The 24,029-nt window shown below is 39.4% G+C and overlaps 3 protein-coding genes across 7 annotated transcripts in view; 2 read left to right on the forward strand and 1 right to left on the reverse strand.

The window, feature by feature from the left end:
* Window positions 1–1,035: 1,035 nt before the first annotated feature.
* Window positions 1,036–24,029, reverse strand: part of LOC146633799 (immunoglobulin lambda-1 light chain-like) — a 38,010-nt gene continuing 15,016 nt past the window's right edge. For 2 of the 5 annotated variants that reach the window (XM_085351658.1, XM_085351660.1), the window contains 2 exons: window positions 2,160–2,193; window positions 1,036–1,421 (listed from right to left, as the gene is read on the reverse strand). In XM_085351658.1, coding sequence (XP_085207784.1) covers window positions 1,099–1,421; window positions 2,160–2,193 — 357 coding nt within the window. In that variant the 3' untranslated portion in view covers window positions 1,036–1,098. Of the gene's footprint in view, window positions 1,422–2,159; window positions 2,201–24,029 lie in introns of all 5 variants that reach the window. The other 3 variants (XM_085351657.1, XM_085351659.1, XM_085351656.1) reach the window with 2 other exon arrangements.
* LOC146633800 (serine/threonine-protein kinase pim-1-like) lies at window positions 5,346–7,729 on the forward strand. The gene is made up of 9 exons (XM_085351654.1): window positions 5,346–5,406; window positions 5,800–6,036; window positions 6,162–6,287; window positions 6,411–6,505; window positions 6,644–6,691; window positions 6,776–6,994; window positions 7,084–7,264; window positions 7,351–7,521; window positions 7,611–7,729. The coding sequence occupies exons 1-9, from the start codon at window positions 5,346–5,348 to the stop codon at window positions 7,700–7,702; spliced, it is 1,230 nt and encodes a 409-aa protein (XP_085207780.1). The 3' UTR covers window positions 7,703–7,729.
* LOC146633801 (uncharacterized) lies at window positions 18,606–22,404 on the forward strand. The gene is made up of 5 exons (XM_085352878.1): window positions 18,606–18,737; window positions 18,973–19,139; window positions 19,262–19,460; window positions 19,560–19,650; window positions 22,109–22,404. Exons 1-5 carry the CDS (start codon window positions 18,606–18,608, stop codon window positions 22,309–22,311), a joined length of 792 nt encoding a protein of 263 aa, XP_085209004.1. The 3' UTR covers window positions 22,312–22,404.

The following is a 24,029-nucleotide window of genomic DNA, read 5'->3' on the forward strand; positions in this document are numbered from 1 at the left end:
AGTTCAAACAGGGAGTGGCCAGGATGTGAGGTATCTTTTATGATGTTTTGGGCTTTTTTAAGACAGCTGGTGTTGTGTAGATCTTCCAGTGTGGGGAGAGGGCAGCCAGTGATCTTTTGGGCGGTGTTAAAGAACCCTTGGAGTGCTTTTCTCTGAGCCACTGTGCAGCTATTAAAGTTAATGATGCCATGACAGTGGGAACATCTAAATAACTAACAGAATAAATAGCAGTAAATGAAGAATACAGTTTATAGATAACTAAAAAATTAAAAATACTGTTTGTAAAAAAGCTACATCTGGAATGAGACAGATGTACCTACTGGTTATATATAATGGTTTAAATGTTTAAAGCAAAACAGCAAATGACAGCAGAAAGATGCAGAAAGGTTTAGTTTTATAACTGAACTCTACTTAGTGCTGCTTTACAGTAAGTAAGTTATGTTTAGGCTAAAATCTAAGAGTATTCAGCTAACTGTCTCTGAATAAAACAATGATATGAATTGAAACATTGCCAGTAAACAGCAGTTCCATTTTATTTTACAGAGAGCTGATACTTCATTTACTTAAAGTTATAAATGAGTTACTAAGACCTGCAGGTGCATCCTGGAAGAAACAGAAGAGCAGACAGGTTATGCTTCACTAACTGAGTGTGAAGATTCATTTGCAAATCTATAACAATCATTTTAAACCTTTGACACTTACCCTCTCTGTTACTCAGGAAGAATTATTAAATGATGCTCTCTAGTGTTCAAATATTACATAGCGTGTATTCCAGAATATATTTATGTTTTAACTACGGGAAGAAGACATTTAAAAAATAGTGTGCTTCTGAGTGCTTATTTAACACTTCATTCCAGTCATCTTACTGAACAGTGACGCAATTTCTTATTTACTGAAAAGAAAACACTTTTTTTTAAACCAATGCTTTTATTAATTTAATGCAAGACATGATTCCTGAAAATACTTGTCAAAAACCAGCAAATGAATACATGACTTAAACCTTTTGCTTTATTCAGATTTCTAACATGTAAAGACTGTAATGAGCAAACAGCACAAGCAGTAAAGAAGCAGATTTTAAAAGCACACTCTGGTCCTCGACTATTCAGTGGGACATTCTGACTTCTTGATGGTTTTCTCTGAAGTCTCTGAGGCCAAAGACACTTTACATGTATAAACCTTATCCATGTTCCAGTCTGATGTCTGGATGGTCAGAGAGCTGCTGATTTGGAAAGTCTGGTCTGGTCTCTGAACAGCAGTGCTAGTAGAGATCCCACTGCTCACTGGACTCCCACCAGCCAACCAGCTCACATCTGCAAAAGGCACAGACTGACTGGACAGACAGACCAGAGAAGCTGTGTTGGACTGGAGCTCAGCACTGGATGGAGGGAAGACTGTCAGGGCAGGAGGAGGGAGGCTGAAGTCTGAAAATACATAAAAGATGTTCAGAGAAAAAGAAAAATCAAAAGGAGACAATGATAAAAGAAGTAATAAAAACAGAAAGCAAGACATCAATAATAGTCATTATGAAATAAACATAATAATTGTTATAAAATTTGAAAAGAATGTTAATGTTTAAAATAATTTAAATCTGCAAAACAATATAGAAATAATAACCCAGCATATCATTTGAATTTCCTTTTGAAAATATGACTAGTTACTGTTTAACTTTTCATGTAAAACATCTTCAATTTAATTCTAGAACATATTTTCTGCATAACATGTCGGCTACTGTGAGTAATTTTCTTTCATTTAAAAAAAAACTATTAGGCCAGGTTCTAATCACTTAAAAGTAATTTTGAACATTAGTAACACTGTTAACTACTATTGAAGAAAGAGAAAACATGCCTGTGTATGTTTTTCAAATGAACCTAAATATAAATGAAAACATTATGGGAATAATAAGAGTGAACAACAACATATTTCACATCATTTTCAGTGAACAACATTTATATAAAAATATAAAAATTTATTTGACCCCTTTACACATTTTGTTTTACATAACGAATCCATGTCTCCTGTATATGAGACAACCTGAAACTATTTCATGTTGTACAAAATCATAAGAAATGATGCTGAACAAGAAACATATTGAACTAAGTAGTCATCAGCAGATTTGTGCAAAATCTCTCTTGTTTTATGATCATTTAAAAAGCACTTACTTGTTAAAATCAGCTTGGTGCCTTGTCCGAATACCACAGTGATTCAGTTTGTATACATGGCTGTACAAAAACCTCCTGACTGTCACTGATGAGGGGAGAGGAACTGAAACATCCTGCAGACACCAACTTTCACTGTCAACATCTCATTTCCCTCATCAGTCTGTTTATATTTCAAAACAGTGCTGCAAATGAGTGGAAATTTTATTAAATGTTGTTCAGTATCCTTAAAACCTTTAGCATAACTCAGGTCCTGGCCACAGTCTGAATCACTCTTCCATGTGAGGAGGAGTGTTAGTGAGACAAGGGAGGTTACTAGAGCTCACAACTGGGTAAATACATTTCCCCCAGACTAGTAACTGTTCTTCCTGTTTACCTAGCTGAGGCAGCTTTTACTCCTCATTTTATGGCAGGCAGACCCCCACTGTCAATAAATTCCTCAAACTATACACTTACCCATCAAGGTTTATAGCTACACCCACTGATTTGGGATGTCAGGGGTCAGCAACATAATCTCATTCTGGAGAGCTTTAAGGTCACATGAAATGCTTTGAGAATAAAATTCCACTATTGTCCTTTAAATAGGGGTTGACAAAGTTATCCTAACAAAACACACGCTTACGAATCAAACATCATTATTCTATTCACACAGAGGCGAATTAAAGAAGAATTGTGGAGGCGCACCAAAGATTCTTCAACCTGCAAGCAAGAAGGCATCAGCTTCGCAGAGATGTTGCTGCAGGAGGACATACAAGATCGACAGCGCCTATGGCCTCTGGTGGAGGAAGAAAGACGTGCAAAACTACAAATATCTGTAGTTTCCACTCCGTATATTTTCAAAACAAACTCGTTACTTTGGGTTTAACGCATTTGGGGGAAGTTAATATTTCACGTCACTGCAGGCCTTCAAACAATGAGATTTGAGCCTAAACAGTGAAAGGCAGTCGCGTTTTAATCAGTAGAGGATGTCGCATAAAAAGAGATGAAAGAACAAACCATGTACTGTAGTGTTGATTTATTTATTTTTAGCACAACACCAGAACAACCCCACGTGCCCATAATTTGCGGTACTTCAGAAAAAAAGGAGTGAACATAAAAGGGAGTAAAATGTTGTGTCAGGTAATTTCAAATGCAGCATTTCTATCACCTCAACAAACACTAACTGTGTTACAGTGTGTTGCTATCTAAAGCTCTACTTGCTGTATTTCACAGGAAGAGAAAGAATGAGAGCTAACTTCACTCAGAGATATAGAAAGAAAGAGAAAGAAACCAGGCTGTATTTAAAGGTAAGGACTGCTTAGTGATATTTGATAAAATGTAGTTGTATTTTCACAGGGACATAAAGTGCTTGTCTTACTCCCTTCTTCTAGCTCGAAATTACTTGCCAAGTGGTAAGGACCGTTCATGGTCACACGGTGAGAACATTGGTGTTGACTATGAAGAGATAGGGTCAGACAGGGGAGGGGCCAGTCAGATTTATCAACTCAACCTCCTTAAAGCATGGAGAGAGGCTGAAACCAATCTCTGGTGAGCCCGGTTAAGGAAAGAGATGAGTTGGTGCCTGAGATGCCAAATTCCAACATCCTCATTCCCGCCATTGAGATAACACTCTCACACAGGCCCAGAGAGCAGATGTTGCTGCATTGCAGATGTGTTATACCCCCTGCCCAGCCGAATGACTCTCAAAACGAAAATTTTGCAGAAAATCAATGTGATCGCTTGAATCACTGGAATTATCATCTCGATATCTCTTGTCCTTCTTTCATTTCAGACGTCTTGAAAACAAGTTTTAACAAAGTCCTGGAGAAGTGCCCAATGCTGGAGGACCTCCTGCTTTACCCCTGGCTCAGATAAACTCCTCTCTGACACAAACACACACGCATACTGAATTCACATCTTGCCATACAAATGTGATACAGTAACCAACGAAAATTGGGAGATTCAAAAATTTCCTCACAGTAATGTTTGCATCAGTCTATCAGACGAATCCCCTCCAAGTCCAATATTTACATCAGTTACAGTGATAATGCTTGGTGTCTACTTTCAGCCACCGCAGTAGAATGCCAGGAATGAATCTCATTGAAATTGTAGTTGCATTTGCTATTTCATTTAATTGTCATGGATGATACACAGATAACCCAACAGCAAACAGAGGAAAACAATGGGCTTAAATACACAGAGGGATAAATGAGGGAATAAGACACAGGATGAGAGCACAGCTGCGAGAAATCACAAACAACAAGACCATGGGGAAGGAAAACTGAAAACACTAACATAGTCTAAGGAGCTTAGAAAGAAAACGTCTGGACTTCTTTAAGTTGCTTGAAGATGTTCAAGCAAAGTTTAAGTTCTTTTCATCCGAGAAGGTGAAACATCTTCAAGCAACTTCAAGTCCAGACGCTTTCTTTCCAAACTCTTTAGACTACGATGACCTAGATGACTGAGAACCTTCACAGACATGAAAACACTAACACAGCACACATGACTATCAAAGTAAAACAGCAAACAAGAGACTTTTACAAAGACACAGAGTTGACACAGAGACATGACTGACTGGGGAGAAATTGGGGAACATGGAAACAAGAGTGACTAGACATGACACGTGGGACACAGGGGCAAGGCAAAGTAACAGAAACCTAAAGCCTAAGAATATAACACAAGAAGAAAACAATAAAGAGAACCAAAAACATACATAAGAATAATCAATGAATATAAATGAACAAACACAAAACACTGGGTCACAGACTCACTACCATGACAGTTAAATGTACATAATAAATACTTTAAATCAGATGACAATGTAGCTGACACTGTGTTTATTATAATGTGTGTGGTCAACCACAAATCTTCATACTGTCATCCATAGATGAGGTCTTTATACAAATGATGAAAGATAATGAAAGAAACTGTTTAATTGATATGAAATGATTGAATTATATGAAATATTATGGCTTTGTCTGCCAGTGTTTTTCTGTAAACTACTTTGAACTACTGGCAGTCAGTGAAGTCACTGAAAGGCAAGATTCTATGTTGTGTTGCCGTAGTTTCCAGAGTTTACTTATAAAGCTCACTTACAGAATTCAGTTAGAAAAGTCAAGCATTTGAAGGGTGCACATTTGAAGGAATATTAACTCAATCTTAGCTCATTACGGTTTACATTTTCGATTTTAAAGGGTCTCCGAAATTACAATGAAAAAGGAAACAAGAAAAATTGCCACTCCAGCCGATAAGAAAGATTCGGGAGATCAAGGTAAGTAAAATAATAAAATCAAATCCTGGTAAAATCCAAATCCTAGAAATGTTGACACTGTGTGAATCATTTTTGGAGCAATTGAATCATATGTTTAATTGAAAATAGCTTTAATACAAGATGTCTAATCAAAGAAAGGTTACCGGTCTTTTGGTAAAATAATGTAATAAGTTTATTCTTGGACTCAACAGTAAAAACAGACCAACAAGTGCCATCAAGATCTAAGACTTAGTAAACCTAGTATCAACTCGCACTGATCAGTTTTTTTTTTTCATCCCAAGATTAAACTTGTGATCATTTAAGCAAAAGCAATTTCAAATTCTTTGCCATCAAACTGCTTCCAGTCTTGATGTCGGGGACTCTTTTTCACCACTGTGTTGTTGTCGTTTATAGATCGTAAGAGCAGGACTGCTAAAAGAAAGGCCAGTCCTGAAAAGAAGACCCCAATGAAAAGGAGGAGGGTCGCTGAGCAGGCTGGTCCTTCCACCAGCTCAGATGTGGTCAAAGGAGTGAAGCGCAAGGTTGTGCAAGATGAAGAGGACACAACAAAGAGAGCAAAGAGGGCTAAACTTCTTGACCATATGAGCGGTGACAAGGAGCAAGCATCCTCCTCGTTGGACTCTGGTAAAGGTAGGCTAATTAGTTGAATAAGGGGGTAGATTAAGTGTGGTTGCTAGGTTTAAGATATTGGTGTTTAGTGTTTGTGTCTATCATCCAGTGAGCTGATGTGCTTTTGGTGTTTTCCACATCTCCAGACTTGAACAACAAACAGGTGTGCGCAAAAAATGGCAAAAGAAAGGCCACGGGAGACGACAGAGAGTCACCCAAGAAAAAAAAAAGGAATGTGGACCAGGACAAAAAATCAGTGGCAGACCAAAAACGTAAGTAGCAAGCAGCTTGGGTTTTATATTCAGGGGAAGGGCAAAAGGAACATTTAGGCTACAGAGGAGAGTAATTTGTGTCACAGCTGTAATAAAACAAGATTTGCTGTTTTGTCTGTTCAGGTGAATTCCAAGCCAGATATGTGGAGGAGCACCAGCTCGGAGAAGGAGGCTGCGGAGCAGTGTTTTCTGGCTACCGGATAGAAGATCGTTTTCCAGTAAGTGTTCAGATGATGGTAGTAAGACAGGCAGTAACGCAGATAATGGATAATATCGTAAACTGAGACGTCTGCTGTGTTTCCACCTTTCATTATGTCATACTGAGGAAATGCTCACCAATGCTCTGTGTCTTCTAGGTTGCCATCAAACACATTCCCAAAAATAAAGTCTACTGCAAAGTGGCGGTAAGCGTCCAACACTTGAATTAGTTTTACATTACTGGATTGAATGCGGCGTTCCTCATCATCCACTTTGTTGTAATATTTCAGGATGAAAGTGGGAAGATGCTCTCGGTGGAAGTGGCCATTATGGTTAAACTTGCAGGTGAAGCAGAAGGGTCAGTGGGAATATCAGCACCTGTGTCCTTGCTGGAGTGGTTCGACCTTGGCAAAGAGCTGATCCTGGTGCTGGAGAGACCTGTCCCCGCTGTGGACCTGCAAAAATACAAAGCAGAAAATGGAAGAACTTTACCAGAGGACAAGGCCAAGGTAGGTTGACTGGGAGAGCCTTAGACTGTACAGCATTCAATCAAGGCAGAAAAGCATTAACTCATTATTGTGTTTTTCATCTTTTCCAGGTCATTCTGAAGCAACTAGTTGATGCTGTAAAGGAACTTGAGGATAAACACATCTTTCATCGGGACATCAAGGGAGAAAACATTCTGATTGAGACCGGCTCCGATGTGCCTCGAGTTCGCATCATTGACTTTGGACTGAGCTGCTTTGTTAAACAGCGATCTCTGTATCGCGTCTTCTATGGTAACATATTCTGCTCCTGCTTTTCACAGATGTAACAATTTGTGTCTTTTGTTTTAGAAGAAATTGTAATTGTGTCTGTTTGTTAGGCACTCCTCTTCACACCCCTCCCGAGTGGTACAGGAGGAGCTGCTACAGGTGTGGACCCACCACGGTGTGGCAAATGGGAGTGGTGTTGTATGAAGCGCTTCATGCACGGCACTTTAGTACCGAGAGGTTCCTCGCAAAGAAACTGAGCATCAAAAAGCGTCTGTCCACAGGTAAGAAAACTTCACACTTCCAGATTCACTGATGTCTTGGATCACTAGAACTATCATCTTCATCTTTTTGATCTTTTCTTTCTTTCAAGAATGCCAGAATTTCTTGGAGGCATGTTTAACTACAGCCCCGGAGAAGCGCCCAACACTGGAGGAGCTCCAGCTTCACCCCTGGCTAAGATAACACACACAAACACACAATTCACACCTTATCATATAAGTGTGATACATTGTGGTAACCTCCTTTCTTTTTTCTGTTGGACAGGAATGGGTCAATCTTAAAAAATAAATAAATAAAAAATTAGCTTTTTCGGACTTCCTGTAACCCCCCCAGCCATCCCAGGAAAGGGGATCTCTCTTTGAATGGGCTTTCCCGAGGTTTCTTCCCATCGATCTGGCCCCCTGGGGAGTTTTTCCTCGTCTTCATAGAGAGCTTGGGCTGGGTCAGGAGCTCCATCAAAACTGTCTTTATTTGATGACATTAAAGTCATCAAATAAAGATGTGTTTTACTTAAAGTAAAATTGGATCAAAATAAAACTTGTTTAATTCATCTTTGCTGAGGATTCTCCTTCATTACTATTTTGTTTTGTTTTGTTTTTTTTACCCATGGTGCATTTTGACAAATAAGAAAACTGAATCAGGTTAAAGTGTGCACAAAGACAGTCACACTGCAAATGATCTGAAGACTTGCATCTGTTGCTCTAACCCCCAACTAGTTTAGACAGATTTCCAGGTTCTACCAGAGGTTTTTTCCTTCAAGAAGGGAGTTTTTCCTTCCCACTGTTGCTGAGTGTTTGCTCATAGTGGGTTGTAAAAGCATAAAAGTTAATAAGAGGCATTCATAGCAGAGTTATCACAGAGGGAACTATATAGCTTAAATGTACAATTTCTACAGGACGAATTATAACTTCATTATGTATAAAAGCTTCTGTGGATAATTACTCCTATTTGTAACTTTACACAAGAGAAAGTTTGGTGTCACACTATTTATAACAGGTTGGGTTTTGTCCTCTGAGTTGAGCCTTTGGTTGCAGTTTATTGAAGAATTTCCTCTAAAGTAGCTGTTGATAAAGATTTAAAGTCCTGTTTATATACAGAAATATGCTTTAGTTCATGTTTTTTACATGTCTGCCTCAGTGGATCAGTAGAAGATCTGGCACAGGAAACTAGATGATGAAAAAAGGGTACGAATACACATATATATCTATATCTATATAGATACAGATATATAAACACACACACACACAGGTTGCAACGTAGTATTTTCATTTTTTCTTAGCATTTCTTTAACGCCTTGGTGCAAAACAATACCTGCATCTGTGTGTTGGAAAAAAGAACTACAAATTTGGAAAGGAATTTATTCATGTTCTTACTCATAGATGGAGTACATGGTTTAAAAAACACTGAGGAAACAGATATGAGGCGGCTGTATTAACATAAAAACATTAATACAGTTAAAAATGAATAAAAAGTTGCATGCTTAAACTTATTTCTCTACAGTTTGTACAATTAATCCATGTAACAATAGGTTCTCTCTTAATATAGTAGTTATTAAAAGATCTTTACATAAAAATACATTTTTAAGTACTCTCCAGTGGAAGTCTGTTGTGGCTTATGTTTCTAAATGACACAACCATAAAGCAGCCCACAGAATATACAAATATGTCTTTGATAAGTGAATGTTGGCTCCCACAATGGCCTGTTAAGTTATTGCAAAAATAATTTACTGCATAATATGTCAGATTAGAACATGTTATAAGCACAAAACTGAAGGGGAAACAATAAAAACAAAAATGAAAAAACAAATACTAAATTAAGTTAAAGGATATTTCTTACTATACTATATAATTGTATAATGTTGCGTTTGATTGCAAAAGAAAACCCACCAAGAAAAAAAGAAAGAAAGAAAAAGAGAGAATAGTTTAATATATTCAAAACACATTCTTTTCTTTTATTTAAGCTGTAGCGAGATTCAGATGGACAAAAGAGAAAGAAAATTATTACAGATTTGTTTTATTAATCATGAATAAACTTTATTATACACAACTCTAAATTTCAGTTGGTCTTAGTCAGATGTGTTTTTAATTAAATCCTGCAACACTGTGCTCGCTGCCATCACTTTATATCTTAGTGTGCAATTCAAATATATACTTATTACAATATTTTTCCCCCTTAACTCTCAACTCGCGTTTTTAAAATGTCTGTGATCATATTTGTCCGTTGACTTCTGTCTGGGCCTCGAACGATTCATCAGACAGGTTGGCAGCCTCCAACTGATGCTCCAGACTTTCATCATCGCCTCTATTCTGATCAACTCTTATCTTAAACTTAGTGATGAACTCATTACTGGCCAGCGCGTCCTCCTTTTTAGGGCATGTGGGCTTTGATAACAGCCGGCTTTCCAGTCGCTCTCCAAACAAAATTCACAAAACATTTCTTATTTGGTAAGCTTGTTAACAAATTTTAGTTCAGTTTTGCTGAAAGTTATAGCATGCATCAAGTAAGAAGCAATTGGTTTTTAAAAAGCATATACATTCCCCAAAACATTTTTATTATGTGCATTTTGGAGAATAAAAGATTGTACACAATTTCCCTTTTTAAAGTAAAAAGATTATTAAGTCTAATTCTTACTTATTCAGTAGATTAAAGTGTTGAAACATCATTATTCATAAAATATGCACATTACAAAATTAAAGTTATTCAAAAACTACTCAAGTACTTACTCCAATACTCACATTATTCAAGTAAATTTAATTTTTGCCAATGTAATGTCACATAAAATCTTAATCTGAATAAGGGATTTGAACCCCACTGTCACGGCCAGGGGATCAGCAGGCCGCTGACTAGTAGTGTTCTCTCTCTCTCTCTCGCCAGGGCGGAACTCATGGTGGGTTCACGCCCTCGGCCCACGCCCCTCTGAGGAGGAAACACCTGGGCCTCATCAGTGCAGCCAGCATTTAAGCCAGGGAGTGGCTTCTACTCATCACTGGATCGTTGTGTGTGACTCGCGTCAGTGCAGCCCGGCTCTGAGCAAGTTCTCTTTTGCTTCCCTGTGCAAAACCTCTAACGTGTGTTTCCTTCTGTACATAGATCCCCTGGACCCGACTCTGCATCCCCCGAGCGGTGTTTGGAGAGAGAGTCAGAAGAGGAGCAAGTGTCTTTTCCCTACCTGGATTTCCCCAGAGCCTTTTCCCTGTCACCGCTTTGTATATAGCACTATCCCCTGCACTGTTTGTATATACACCTGGTGGAACTGTAATAAATACAGACTGTGCCTCTGAGTCCTGCGTGTGAGTCCTCAAGCGAACCGTGACACCCACACAGATGAGAGCTTAGCAGTGAAGCTCTCTCTTAAAATTTGAGTTATAAAGTCAGAAGTTATCACTGACAGAGATCCATGTTCTTTTAACATAAGAAAGAATATTTGCTGAAATTGACATTAATCCAAGCCCTTAAAACGCCATTTTGGATTAAGCATTTCCTTTTAGAAAAGTCTTCAATGAGCAGGAAGCTCCAGTACTGAAAAAAGAAGCCAACATCAACTGCTAAACGTGCTAAAAGTAAGTAAGTCCCCGTAGACTCCTATGATCAAAACACATACAGTATAAAAGTTATAGGTTACAGATCTGAAAAGTAAAACAAATGTCAAAGTGCAAAAAGACTTATGGTCCCATAGAAGTCTATTCCATTTGCCTGGAATTAGGTGAACACCTTTGTGACAAATTTAATGGCTCAGTCATTTGTTTCATGTCATATTTAATAAAAGACTGACATGGTGGCATGTGGAATTGTCCATTTTGCACATATTTGGTCATTCTAAGCGTCAGAAGGGGAAAGATCATTCTGGGAATGCCTACTGGCGAAGGATGTGTGACTGACAAGTCCAGTGTGTGAAGTTTAACTACAGTCTAAGGAGCTTGGAAAGAAAAGCATCTGGACTTCTTTAAGTTTCTTGAAGATGTTTCACTTCTCATCTGAGAAGCTTCTTCAGTTCAGAATTTCTTCAGAGAACTGAAGAAGCTTCTTGAATGAGAGGTGAAATGCTCTTCAAGAAACTTAAAGAAGTCCAGATGCTTTTCTTTCCAAGCTCCTTAGACTACGATGACCTGAACGACTGAGAACCTTAACAGACAGTTCTTCCCTTCATTCATCATGCCTGATTTCAAAACACCAAGATGGCAGTCGTGAAAACACTCATCTTGAGTCTTCATGGGACTATGGTGAGATCAGTTATGCCTCTTATGATGCTGTCCCAGACTTCAAAGCAGTATAAAACATGTTTGCAGCCTGTAACAACTGTGCATGCGGTTATTTTTCGTTTTAAGATTTCCGTGTTTAAATCATAATAAGATTTATTTTTAATTTTAATTAACTTGAGGTGAGTCAGATTCTTTCATTCAAGTCACTGAATGAATCTCTTGACATGTTTGGGGGTAGGTGCCTTTTGTAGCATTTTAATGCAATTATCTGACAGATTATATGGTCTACACCATAGGTGTCAAACTCTGGCCAAATTTGGCCCGCAACCTAATTACATTTGGCCCGCGAAGCCATACCAAATTACTATTAGAGCTGGCCTACTGGTATTATACAGCTAATATATATATTGTTTAGTATTAAGCTTTGCTTGTTCCATATTCAGTTTTTCAGCAAAATGTGTTTGAGTCCATAAGAAAAGATTCATTCTTATATCTGGAGGAATAAATATATTTCAATAAATATTAAAGTTAGCCCGCGACTTTGATCCAGTTTTGAATTTTGGCCCACTGTGTATTTGAGTTTGACACCCCTGGTCTACACTGTTATTAACTATACTAACACTCTGTTCCAGAAGTCTGTGCTGCAAAGAGGCAAAGTGAATACCGCACCTGCAGGAGTAATGGGGGTCATCAGTCGGTTCAGCTGGATGTTCCAGTGCCGTACCTGTTGACTGGCATTCCTCAGCCTCTCCTGAACCTCCTGGAAACAAAAATCATGCAGGCATCTTCATCAGTGTTGTTTTAGAAGAGCACTAAATAAGATGCTGCTCACAAAGCCAGTCAAAACAAACTTGTTCACCTCCAGACGCTGGTGACTTCTTTGGCGAGATGCCTGCAGATCCTGGAGCTCCTGAGAGGCAGAGTTGAGGGCTGAGGGGGTGTCCTCATCGGGACTGCCATCTGACAGCTCCTGTATGGGGCTGAGGTTTTGCATTGTACGTTGCTGCTCCTGGAGGAGCTGGAAATGTTTCCTCTTTTCATCTTCAGCCTGCAGCAACCTGAAGGAGGGGAAAAAGGGAAGAAGCAACTGAAAATGTTAATACTTCTCATGGATATCTCAGATCTCCATCACAAATAAAATAATAAAGGGCCATAATAAGAGTTAGAAATCCATTGTTACCGCTCAAGCTCCAGTCTGGCCCTCTCCTCCTCCAGCCGAGCCTGGATCTCCATATTAAGGGCAACTTCCAGCTGCTGCTGTGTCAGCTCCAGCTCCCTGATCCTCTTCTTCTGTTGTTCAGCCTCCTTTTCCTTCACCTGCATCTCAGCCTGCATGCTGTCTTTTATCTATGCACACACACACACACACACAGCTACATAAACAGATGCACCAACAGAGCGGTATAAACTGACCTATTCCTGAATTACCTTTTCCTGGACTGTCATAACCATTTTTCCAAATCATTAAAGACTAGGTGTGAATTTTATAATGACAGTCAACATTTTGCTGGAGTTCTCAAAGATCAAAGTCAAGGAGAAAAGACTCTGTACATAATTGGTGTCAAGTGGAAAACTTTTTTTTTTACCATCACAGCCTCTTTCAGCTGTCTTTCCAGTTCCAGCTGCACCTCCCTCTGCTTCCTCCGCTCTCTCTCCTCTGCCTCCCTTCGGCGAGTTTCCAGTTCCCGTGCATGCTGTGAAACAGATGAAAGAGACATTGTTTGCTTTGTGTTTTCACCTCTATCCAGCAGGTGACACTAGGCCATCAGCTTCGAGGTTCAACGTATTGTGCTTTCAGCGGTGCTCTTCTTGATAACTTGGTTGAAGTAAGTGGGTATTTGAGTTCATGTTGCTTTCCTTACAGCTGTAAGTAATCTGCTCATTCCGCTTTTGATCTTTGGCACCAACAAGTGATTTTTTCTCAGAGAAGTGCTGCTCACAGGAGATTTCCTCCATTTCAGACCATTTTCTATAAACCGGTTAGATGGTTGTACAGTTTCTGAAATACTCAGACAAGCCTGTCCGACACAAACAACAATGCATGTTCAAAGTCATTTAAATCCCCTTTGACCTTCAGCAGGTCATCTTATTAATGTATACATGCCTAAATGCACTGAGCTGCTGCTATGTGATAGGCTGATTAGGTATTTGACCTAATGAGCAGCTCAACAGGTGTATCTAACAAAAATTTGGCCAGTGAGTGTACAGTGGGGCAAAAAAGTATTTAGTCAGCCACCGATTGTGCAAGTTCCCCCACCTAAAATGATGACAGAGGTCAGTAATTTGCACCAGAGGTACACTTCAACTGTGAGAGACAGAATGTGAAAAAAAAATCCATGAATTCACATGGTAGGATTTGTAAAGAATTTATTCGTAAATCAGGGTGGAAAATAAGTATTTGGTCAATAACAAAAATACAACTCAATACTTTGTAACATAACCTTTGTTGGCAATAACAGAGGTCAAACGTTTAATATAGGTCTTTACCAGGTTTGCACACACAGTAGCTGGTATTTTGGCCCATTCCTCCATGCAGATCTTCTCGAGAGCAGTGATGTTTTGGGGCTGTCGCCGAGCAACACGGACTTTCAACTCCCGCCACAGATTTTCTATGGGGTTGAGGTCTGGAGACTGGCTAGGCCACTCCAGGACTTTCAAATGCTTCTTACGGAGCCGCTCCTCTGTTGCCCGGGCGGTGTGTTTTGGATCATTGTCATGTTGGAAGACCCAGCCTCGTTTCATCTTCAAAGTTCTCACTGATGGAAGGAGGTTTTGGCTCAAAATCTCACGATACATGGCCCCATTCATTCTGTCCTTAACACAGATCAGTCGTCCTGTCCCCTTGGCAGAAAAACAGCCCCATAGCATGATGTTTCCACCCCCATGCTTCACAGTAGGTATGGTGTTCTTGGGATGCAACTCAGTATTCTTCGTCCTCCAAACACGACGAGTTGAGTTTATACCAAAAAGTTCTACTTTGGTTTCATCTGACCACATGACATTCTCCCAATCCTCTGCTGTATCATCCATGTGCTCTCTGGCAAACTTCAGACGGGCCTGGACGTGCACTGGCTTCAGCAGCGGAACACGTCTGGCACTGCGGGATTTGATTCCCTGCCGTTGTAGTGTGTTACTGATGGTGACCTTTGTTACTTTGGTCCCAGCTCTCTGCAGGTCATTCACCAGGTCCCCCCGTGTGGTTCTGGGATCTTTGTTCATCGTTCTCATGATCATTTTGACCCCACGGTATGAGATCTTGCGTGGAGCCCCAGATCGTGGGAGATTATCAGTGGTCTTGTATGTCTTCCATTTTCTGATGATTGCTCCCACAGTTGATTTTTTCACACCAAGCTGCTTGCCTATTGTAGATTCACTCTTCCCAGTCTGGTGCAGGTCTACAATACTTGTCCTGGTGTCTGATGGGTTTAGATTTTATTATTGTCATTTGTATTAGGAAACATTTAAGCATATATTCTTAGAGGTGTATAATCAATTGTTTAGTGATAGGTTGTGTGATCTTTAACAGGCTGCAAAGGCTTGGTGTGTATTCCACACCTACATCCTGGGAGCATGGGAAGAGGTCGTACCTTGTCTTATTGTTTTATGGTAGGATTAACGTAGCTACGTCTGTTCTAGTCTAAGTGCCTTTTGTTTAGATGAACTGTTGGATTTTCCAGACCAGCAGGTTAAGGGAAGTCGTTTATGGGGTCAGTCACACTCTGACCCCCCCACACACACACACAGTATTCTTTGTTCACATGTATACTAATGTAAGAGGCTATATGTTAATGACCCTATGCATATTCATGTAACCACAATAAAAGGAGTGCTGTGGGGAACCTGGCTGAGAGTCTGATGGAGGTCAAGTGGTGGGACGACACTTGGCTCTAGCCGGATCTCCCTCATGCATGAGTAACAGAAAGAACTTTGGTGCCTTGTGTCTTGTATTTTGCTGCGTAGCAGATTGTCCTTAACGTTCCAGCGAATAGGTTCAAGCTACAAACCTATCAGTGTCCTTCGAAAGCTCTTTGGTCTTGGCCATGGCGGATTTCGGAGTCTGACTGTTTGAGGCTGTGGACAGGTGTCTTTTATACAGATGATGAGTTCAAACAGGTGCCATTCATACAGGTAACGAGTGGGGGACAGAAAAGCGTCTTACAGAAGACATTACAGGTCTGTGAGAGCCAGAGATTTTCCATGTTTGAGGTGACCAAATACTTATTTTCCACCCTAATTTACGAATAAATTCTTTACAAATCCTACCATGTGAATTCATGTTTTTTTTTCACATTCTGTCTCTCACAGTTGAAGTGTACCTCTGGTGCAAATTACTGACCTCTGTCATCATTTTAAGTGGGGGAACTTGCACAATCGGTGGCTGACTAAATACTTTTTTGCCCCACTGTACATGGTACTTTTTAAATGGACAAAATGAACTGCACTGGCAGCCAGTGGCGTGTCTAGAAAATTTTTGTTGGGGGGGCCAGGTAGGGGCACAGATTTGGAGAAGGGTGGCAGATGTAATTGGCAGATAATGTTAAAAACAATTCTACCAACCGTTCACCATAATTCAATAACCCTGTAAACCTAATAACCGTAACCTTATTAGAATGAGATTTTAACCACTACGGTGCAAAGTGTTTAGATACTGTGTTGATTAAGTACAAGAGATACAATCAGTCAGTGTTTATTCAGCATTCAAGGACATCAATATTTGCATAGTATTTTTACTGACATGTAGTGCACATGTGTTTTGGGCAAAAACATTTTTGAATATTAAAATACGAACATTTTTAACATACAATTGGCAAATTAGCCAATTCCAATGCAAAACCAATGCCTGTTAAAAAAAAAAAAAAGAAGATAATCTTCTCACAAACTGGTGTTTGATTTTGAAACAGGAAAAAAGTGGAGAAACAACTGAAAAGACTAACATTTGAATAAAACCTGAAAGCAAGTAAATACTTTATATGCTGCCTTACTTTGGTAATATTGAGAACAACACTGGCTGATGATGAAATGCAGTCAGCTGGCATGGTGACACTGCCAGTATTAACCTGCAGGGCTGGACTGGGACAAAAAATTGGGCATTTTCACTACAGATTGGCCCACCAGGTATTAAAGCCATAAAGCCTTTGAATGAAAACAAATGCTGTTGTGACAGTGATGTACAGTCTTTTTGGTATATGTATGATTTCCATACATTTTACGTCAGATAAAAACTTTCTTCGCAAGATTCAGATAATTATTTAATAAAAGCTAGATATTTTAAATGAGAATAAAAAAGAAAAGTATTTCTTTGTGCCCACCTTTCCCTGTTAATGCCCTACCTGGCCCCCTGGCAACACTTTGCTAGACCCGCCCCTGCACAGTTACCAGCTGTCAGCTACATAAAAAAAGGATCCTGGTGTTATTTATCTCTCAGAAACAGTTCATAACTTCAACTCATTCATGTCACCTAAAAGGTAAACCTGTTTCTCCATCACCTGTTCAGCTCTGATGATTCAGTAAGGACATCTCCTGGTTTCATCTTCATGTTTCCCTCTCACCACATATCCAAACCGACATCATGACCAGCAGCTTTACAGCTTTACAGCTGTGGCTCCAGCAAACATTCTAACTAAATAAATTCTAACAACAGCTGATCAAGCTTAAACGTGCTGCTGCTGTTTAGCGCGACATCTGCTGGTTTCCTCTTTCTGGCTCAAAGTGGGTGATAAACAAACAAGAGAGACGATCAGCTGATCATTGATCAGTTTCATGATTGAAGTAGCAACAGGAGAGAGAGGAGAGATAATGAGAGGAGAAGAGGCAGCTGTGCAGCGTAAAGACAGAATAACTCCAGTTTTGTGTCTTTTTCCATCCTAGCTGAAGTCCGGGACAAACTGCGTCTCTTCTCAGCTCAATACCAAACGCGTAATATTTTCTATGAATGAGGGACCATTCCATTTTTTAAGGAGCTGTTGGCAACTCTACTAACTAACCTTATGAATAAAATAAAGTTCACTATCAGTAACATCATAGCAACCGAACATCTGTATAAACTTGTCATGCTAGCTCACACAGTATGAGGTATTGTAACTGACTGTAAAAAGTCAGCACAACGAAAATAAACTCCACCTAAACTTGGTTTATATCTGACCCAGATAGACTGCAGGTCATAACTTCTTACCTGAAGTTCAGTTCACCTGACACTCGGACTGGTGGCCGCCTCGGGGCTCTCCTCCTGCTTCCCCTTCCCTCATCCACCTGCTGGCCTCTGTGGAAGCCCTGCCATAGCCACCACCAAACAACTGAGTTATTTTTACACATCGACCTGCATCTTATAACTCATAACTCTTATGTTAAGTGGGGGAACTTGCACAATCGGTGGCTAACTAAATACTTTTTTGCCCCACTGTACACTCACTGGCCAAATTTTTGTTAGATACACCTGTTGAGCTGCTCATTAGGTCAAATACCTAATCAGCCTATCACATAGCAGCAGCTCAGTGCATTTAGGCATGTATACATTAATAAGATGACCTGCTGAAGGTCAAAGGGGATTTAAATGACTTTGAACATGCATTGTTGTTTGTGTCGGACAGGCTTGTCTGAGTATTTCAGAAACTGTACAACCATCTAACCGGTTTATAGAAAATGGTCTGAAATGGAGGAAATCTCCTGTGAGCAGCACTTCTCTGGGAAAAAATCACTTGTTGGTGCCAAAGATCAAAAGCGGAATGAGCAGATTACTTACAGCTGTAAGGAAAGCAACATGAACTCAAATACCCACTTACTTCAACCAAGTTATCAAGAAGAGCACCGCTGAAAGCACAATACGTTGAACCTCGAAGCTGATGGCCTAGTGTCACCTGCTGGATAGAGGTGAAAACACAAAGCAAACAATGTCTCTTTCATCTGTTTCACAGCATGCACGGGAACTGGGAACTCGCCGAAGGGAGGCAGAGGAGAGAGAGCGGAGGAAGCAGAGGGAGGTGCAGCTGGAACTGGAAAGACAGCTGAAAGAGGCTGTGATGGTAAAAAAAAAAGTTTTCCACTTGACACCAATTATGTACAGAGTCTTTTCTCCTTGACTTTGATCTTTGAGAACTCCAGCAAAATGTTGACTGTCATTATAAAATTCACACCTAGTCTTTAATGATTTGGAAAAATGGTTATGACAGTCCAGGAAAAGGTAATTCAGGAATAGGTCAGTTTATACCGCTCTGTTGGTGCATCTGTTTATGTAGCTGTGTGTGTGTGTGTGCATAGATAAAAGACAGCATGCAGGCTGAGATGCAGGTGAAGGAAAAGGAGGCTGAACAACAGAAGAAGAGGATCAGGGAGCTGGAGCTGACACAGCAGCAGCTGGAAGTTGCCCTTAATATGGAGATCCAGGCTCGGCTGGAGGAGGAGAGGGCCAGACTGGAGCTTGAGCGGTAACAATGGATTTCTAACTCTTATTATGGCCCTTTATTATTTTATTTGTGATGGAGATCTGAGATATCCATGAGAAGTATTAACATTTTCAGTTGCTTCTTCCCTTTTCCCCCTCCTTCAGGTTGCTGCAGGCTGAAGATGAAAAGAGGAAACATTTCCAGCTCCTCCAGGAGCAGCAACGTACAATGCAAAACCTCAGCCCCATACAGGAGCTGTCAGATGGCAGTCCCGATGAGGACACCCCCTCAGCCCTCAACTCTGCCTCTCAGGAGCTCCAGGATCTGCAGGCATCTCGCCAAAGAAGTCACCAGCGTCTGGAGGTGAACAAGTTTGTTTTGACTGGCTTTGTGAGCAGCATCTTATTTAGTGCTCTTCTAAAACAACACTGATGAAGATGCCTGCATGATTTTTGTTTCCAGGAGGTTCAGGAGAGGCTGAGGAATGCCAGTCAACAGGTACGGCACTGGAACATCCAGCTGAACCGACTGATGACCCCCATTACTCCTGCAGGTGCGGTATTCACTTTGCCTCTTTGCAGCACAGACTTCTGGAACAGAGTGTTAGTATAGTTAATAACAGTGTAGACCAGGGGTGTCAAACTCAAATACACAGTGGGCCAAAATTCAAAACTGGATCAAAGTCGCGGGCTAACTTTAATATTTATTGAAATATATTTATTCCTCCAGATATAAGAATGAATCTTTTCTTATGGACTCAAACACATTTTGCTGAAAAACTGAATATGGAACAAGCAAAGCTTAATACTAAACAATATATATATTAGCTGTATAATACCAGTAGGCCAGCTCTAATAGTAATTTGGTATGGCTTCGCGGGCCAAATGTAATTAGGTTGCGGGCCAAATTTGGCCAGAGTTTGACACCTATGGTGTAGACCATATAATCTGTCAGATAATTGCATTAAAATGCTACAAAAGGCACCTACCCCCAAACATGTCAAGAGATTCATTCAGTGACTTGAATGAAAGAATCTGACTCACCTCAAGTTAATTAAAATTAAAAATAAATCTTATTATGATTTAAACACGGAAATCTTAAAACGAAAAATAACCGCATGCACAGTTGTTACAGGCTGCAAACATGTTTTATACTGCTTTGAAGTCTGGGACAGCATCATAAGAGGCATAACTGATCTCACCATAGTCCCATGAAGACTCAAGATGAGTGTTTTCACGACTGCCATCTTGGTGTTTTGAAATCAGGCATGATGAATGAAGGGAAGAACTGTCTGTTAAGGTTCTCAGTCGTTCAGGTCATCGTAGTCTAAGGAGCTTGGAAAGAAAAGCATCTGGACTTCTTTAAGTTTCTTGAAGAGCATTTCACCTCTCATTCAAGAAGCTTCTTCAGTTCTCTGAAGAAATTCTGAACTGAAGAAGCTTCTCAGATGAGAAGTGAAACATCTTCAAGAAACTTAAAGAAGTCCAGATGCTTTTCTTTCCAAGCTCCTTAGACTGTAGTTAAACTTCACACACTGGACTTGTCAGTCACACATCCTTCGCCAGTAGGCATTCCCAGAATGATCTTTCCCCTTCTGACGCTTAGAATGACCAAATATGTGCAAAATGGACAATTCCACATGCCACCATGTCAGTCTTTTATTAAATATGACATGAAACAAATGACTGAGCCATTAAATTTGTCACAAAGGTGTTCACCTAATTCCAGGCAAATGGAATAGACTTCTATGGGACCATAAGTCTTTTTGCACTTTGACATTTGTTTTACTTTTCAGATCTGTAACCTATAACTTTTATACTGTATGTGTTTTGATCATAGGAGTCTACGGGGACTTACTTACTTTTAGCACGTTTAGCAGTTGATGTTGGCTTCTTTTTTCAGTACTGGAGCTTCCTGCTCATTGAAGACTTTTCTAAAAGGAAATGCTTAATCCAAAATGGCGTTTTAAGGGCTTGGATTAATGTCAATTTCAGCAAATATTCTTTCTTATGTTAAAAGAACATGGATCTCTGTCAGTGATAACTTCTGACTTTATAACTCAAATTTTAAGAGAGAGCTTCACTGCTAAGCTCTCATCTGTGTGGGTGTCACGGTTCGCTTGAGGACTCACACGCAGGACTCAGAGGCACAGTCTGTATTTATTACAGTTCCACCAGGTGTATATACAAACAGTGCAGGGGATAGTGCTATATACAAAGCGGTGACAGGGAAAAGGCTCTGGGGAAATCCAGGTAGGGAAAAGACACTTGCTCCTCTTCTGACTCTCTCTCCAAACACCGCTCGGGGGATGCAGAGTCGGGTCCAGGGGATCTATGTACAGAAGGAAACACACGTTAGAGGTTTTGCACAGGGAAGCAAAAGAGAACTTGCTCAGAGCCGGGCTGCACTGACGCGAGTCACACACAACGATCCAGTGATGAGTAGAAGCCACTCCCTGGCTTAAATGCTGGCTGCACTGATGAGGCCCAGGTGTTTCCTCCTCAGAGGGGCGTGGGCCGAGGGCGTGAACCCACCATGAGTTCCGCCCTGGCGAGAGAGAGAGAGAGAACACTACTAGTCAGCGGCCTGCTGATCCCCTGGCCGTGACAGTGGGGTTCAAATCCCTTATTCAGATTAAGATTTTATGTGACATTACATTGGCAAAAATTAAATTTACTTGAATAATGTGAGTATTGGAGTAAGTACTTGAGTAGTTTTTGAATAACTTTAATTTTGTAATGTGCATATTTTATGAATAATGATGTTTCAATACTTTAATCTACTGAATAAGTAAGAATTAGACTTAATAATCTTTTTACTTTAAAAAGGGAAATTGTGTACAATCTTTTATTCTCCAAAATGCACATAATAAAAATGTTTTGGGGAATGTATATGCTTTTTAAAAACCAATTGCTTCTTACTTGATGCATGCTATAACTTTCAGCAAAACTGAACTAAAATTTGTTAACAAGCTTACCAAATAAGAAATGTTTTGTGAATTTTCTTTGCAGAGCGACTGGAAAGCCGGCTGTTATCAAAGCCCACATGCCCTAAAAAGGAGGACGCGCTGGCCAGTAATGAGTTCATCACTAAGTTTAAGATAAGAGTTGATCAGAATAGAGGCGATGATGAAAGTCTGGAGCATCAGTTGGAGGCTGCCAACCTGTCTGATGAATCGTTCGAGGCCCAGACAGAAGTCAACGGACAAATATGATCACAGACATTTTAAAAACGCGAGTTGAGAGTTAAGGGGGAAAAATATTGTAATAAGTATATATTTGAATTGCACACTAAGATATAAAGTGATGGCAGCGAGCACAGTGTTGCAGGATTTAATTAAAAACACATCTGACTAAGACCAACTGAAATTTAGAGTTGTGTATAATAAAGTTTATTCATGATTAATAAAACAAATCTGTAATAATTTTCTTTCTCTTTTGTCCATCTGAATCTCGCTACAGCTTAAATAAAAGAAAAGAATGTGTTTTGAATATATTAAACTATTCTCTCTTTTTCTTTCTTTCTTTTTTTCTTGGTGGGTTTTCTTTTGCAATCAAACGCAACATTATACAATTATATAGTATAGTAAGAAATATCCTTTAACTTAATTTAGTATTTGTTTTTTCATTTTTGTTTTTATTGTTTCCCCTTCAGTTTTGTGCTTATAACATGTTCTAATCTGACATATTATGCAGTAAATTATTTTTGCAATAACTTAACAGGCCATTGTGGGAGCCAACATTCACTTATCAAAGACATATTTGTATATTCTGTGGGCTGCTTTATGGTTGTGTCATTTAGAAACATAAGCCACAACAGACTTCCACTGGAGAGTACTTAAAAATGTATTTTTATGTAAAGATCTTTTAATAACTACTATATTAAGAGAGAACCTATTGTTACATGGATTAATTGTACAAACTGTAGAGAAATAAGTTTAAGCGTGCAACTTTTTATTCATTTTTAACTGTATTAATGTTTTTATGTTAATACAGCCGCCTCATATCTGTTTCCTCAGTGTTTTTTAAACCATGTACTCCATCTATGAGTAAGAACATGAATAAATTCCTTTCCAAATTTGTAGTTCTTTTTTCCAACACACAGATGCAGGTATTGTTTTGCACCAAGGCGTTAAAGAAATGCTAAGAAAAAATGAAAATACTACGTTGCAACCTGTGTGTGTGTGTGTTTATATATCTGTATCTATATAGATATAGATATATATGTGTATTCGTACCCTTTTTTCATCATCTAGTTTCCTGTGCCAGATCTTCTACTGATCCACTGAGGCAGACATGTAAAAAACATGAACTAAAGCATATTTCTGTATATAAACAGGACTTTAAATCTTTATCAACAGCTACTTTAGAGGAAATTCTTCAATAAACTGCAACCAAAGGCTCAACTCAGAGGACAAAACCCAACCTGTTATAAATAGTGTGACACCAAACTTTCTCTTGTGTAAAGTTACAAATAGGAGTAATTATCCACAGAAGCTTTTATACATAATGAAGTTATAATTCGTCCTGTAGAAATTGTACATTTAAGCTATATAGTTCCCTCTGTGATAACTCTGCTATGAATGCCTCTTATTAACTTTTATGCTTTTACAACCCACTATGAGCAAACACTCAGCAACAGTGGGAAGGAAAAACTCCCTTCTTGAAGGAAAAAACCTCTGGTAGAACCTGGAAATCTGTCTAAACTAGTTGGGGGTTAGAGCAACAGATGCAAGTCTTCAGATCATTTGCAGTGTGACTGTCTTTGTGCACACTTTAACCTGATTCAGTTTTCTTATTTGTCAAAATGCACCATGGGTAAAAAAAAAACAAAACAAAACAAAATAGTAATGAAGGAGAATCCTCAGCAAAGATGAATTAAACAAGTTTTATTTTGATCCAATTTTACTTTAAGTAAAACACATCTTTATTT

This window comes from Diplotaxodon limnothrissa, linkage group LG4 (genome assembly GCF_057381915.1).
Source record: "Diplotaxodon limnothrissa isolate DT_005_m linkage group LG4, D_limnothrissa_male_GT1.1, whole genome shotgun sequence".
Classification (NCBI taxonomy): Eukaryota; Metazoa; Chordata; class Actinopteri; order Cichliformes; family Cichlidae; genus Diplotaxodon; species Diplotaxodon limnothrissa.

Excerpts from the sequence above, each read along its gene's own strand:
- LOC146633800 (XM_085351654.1), top strand. The coding sequence starts at position 5,346 with ATGAAAAAGGAAACAAGAAAAATTGCCACTCCAGCCGATAAGAAAGAT. Across the intron at positions 6,037-6,161 it reads CTCGTTGGACTCTGGTAAAG|ACTTGAACAACAAACAGGTG; the intron begins GTAGGCTAATTA and ends CCACATCTCCAG. Across the intron at positions 6,692-6,775 it reads AAGTCTACTGCAAAGTGGCG|GATGAAAGTGGGAAGATGCT; the intron begins GTAAGCGTCCAA and ends GTAATATTTCAG.
- LOC146633801 (XM_085352878.1), top strand. The coding sequence starts at position 18,606 with ATGTCTCTTTCATCTGTTTCACAGCATGCACGGGAACTGGGAACTCGC. Across the intron at positions 18,738-18,972 it reads AGCTGAAAGAGGCTGTGATG|ATAAAAGACAGCATGCAGGC; the intron begins GTAAAAAAAAAA and ends GTGTGTGCATAG. Across the intron at positions 19,461-19,559 it reads GAAGTCACCAGCGTCTGGAG|GAGGTTCAGGAGAGGCTGAG; the intron begins GTGAACAAGTTT and ends TTTTGTTTCCAG.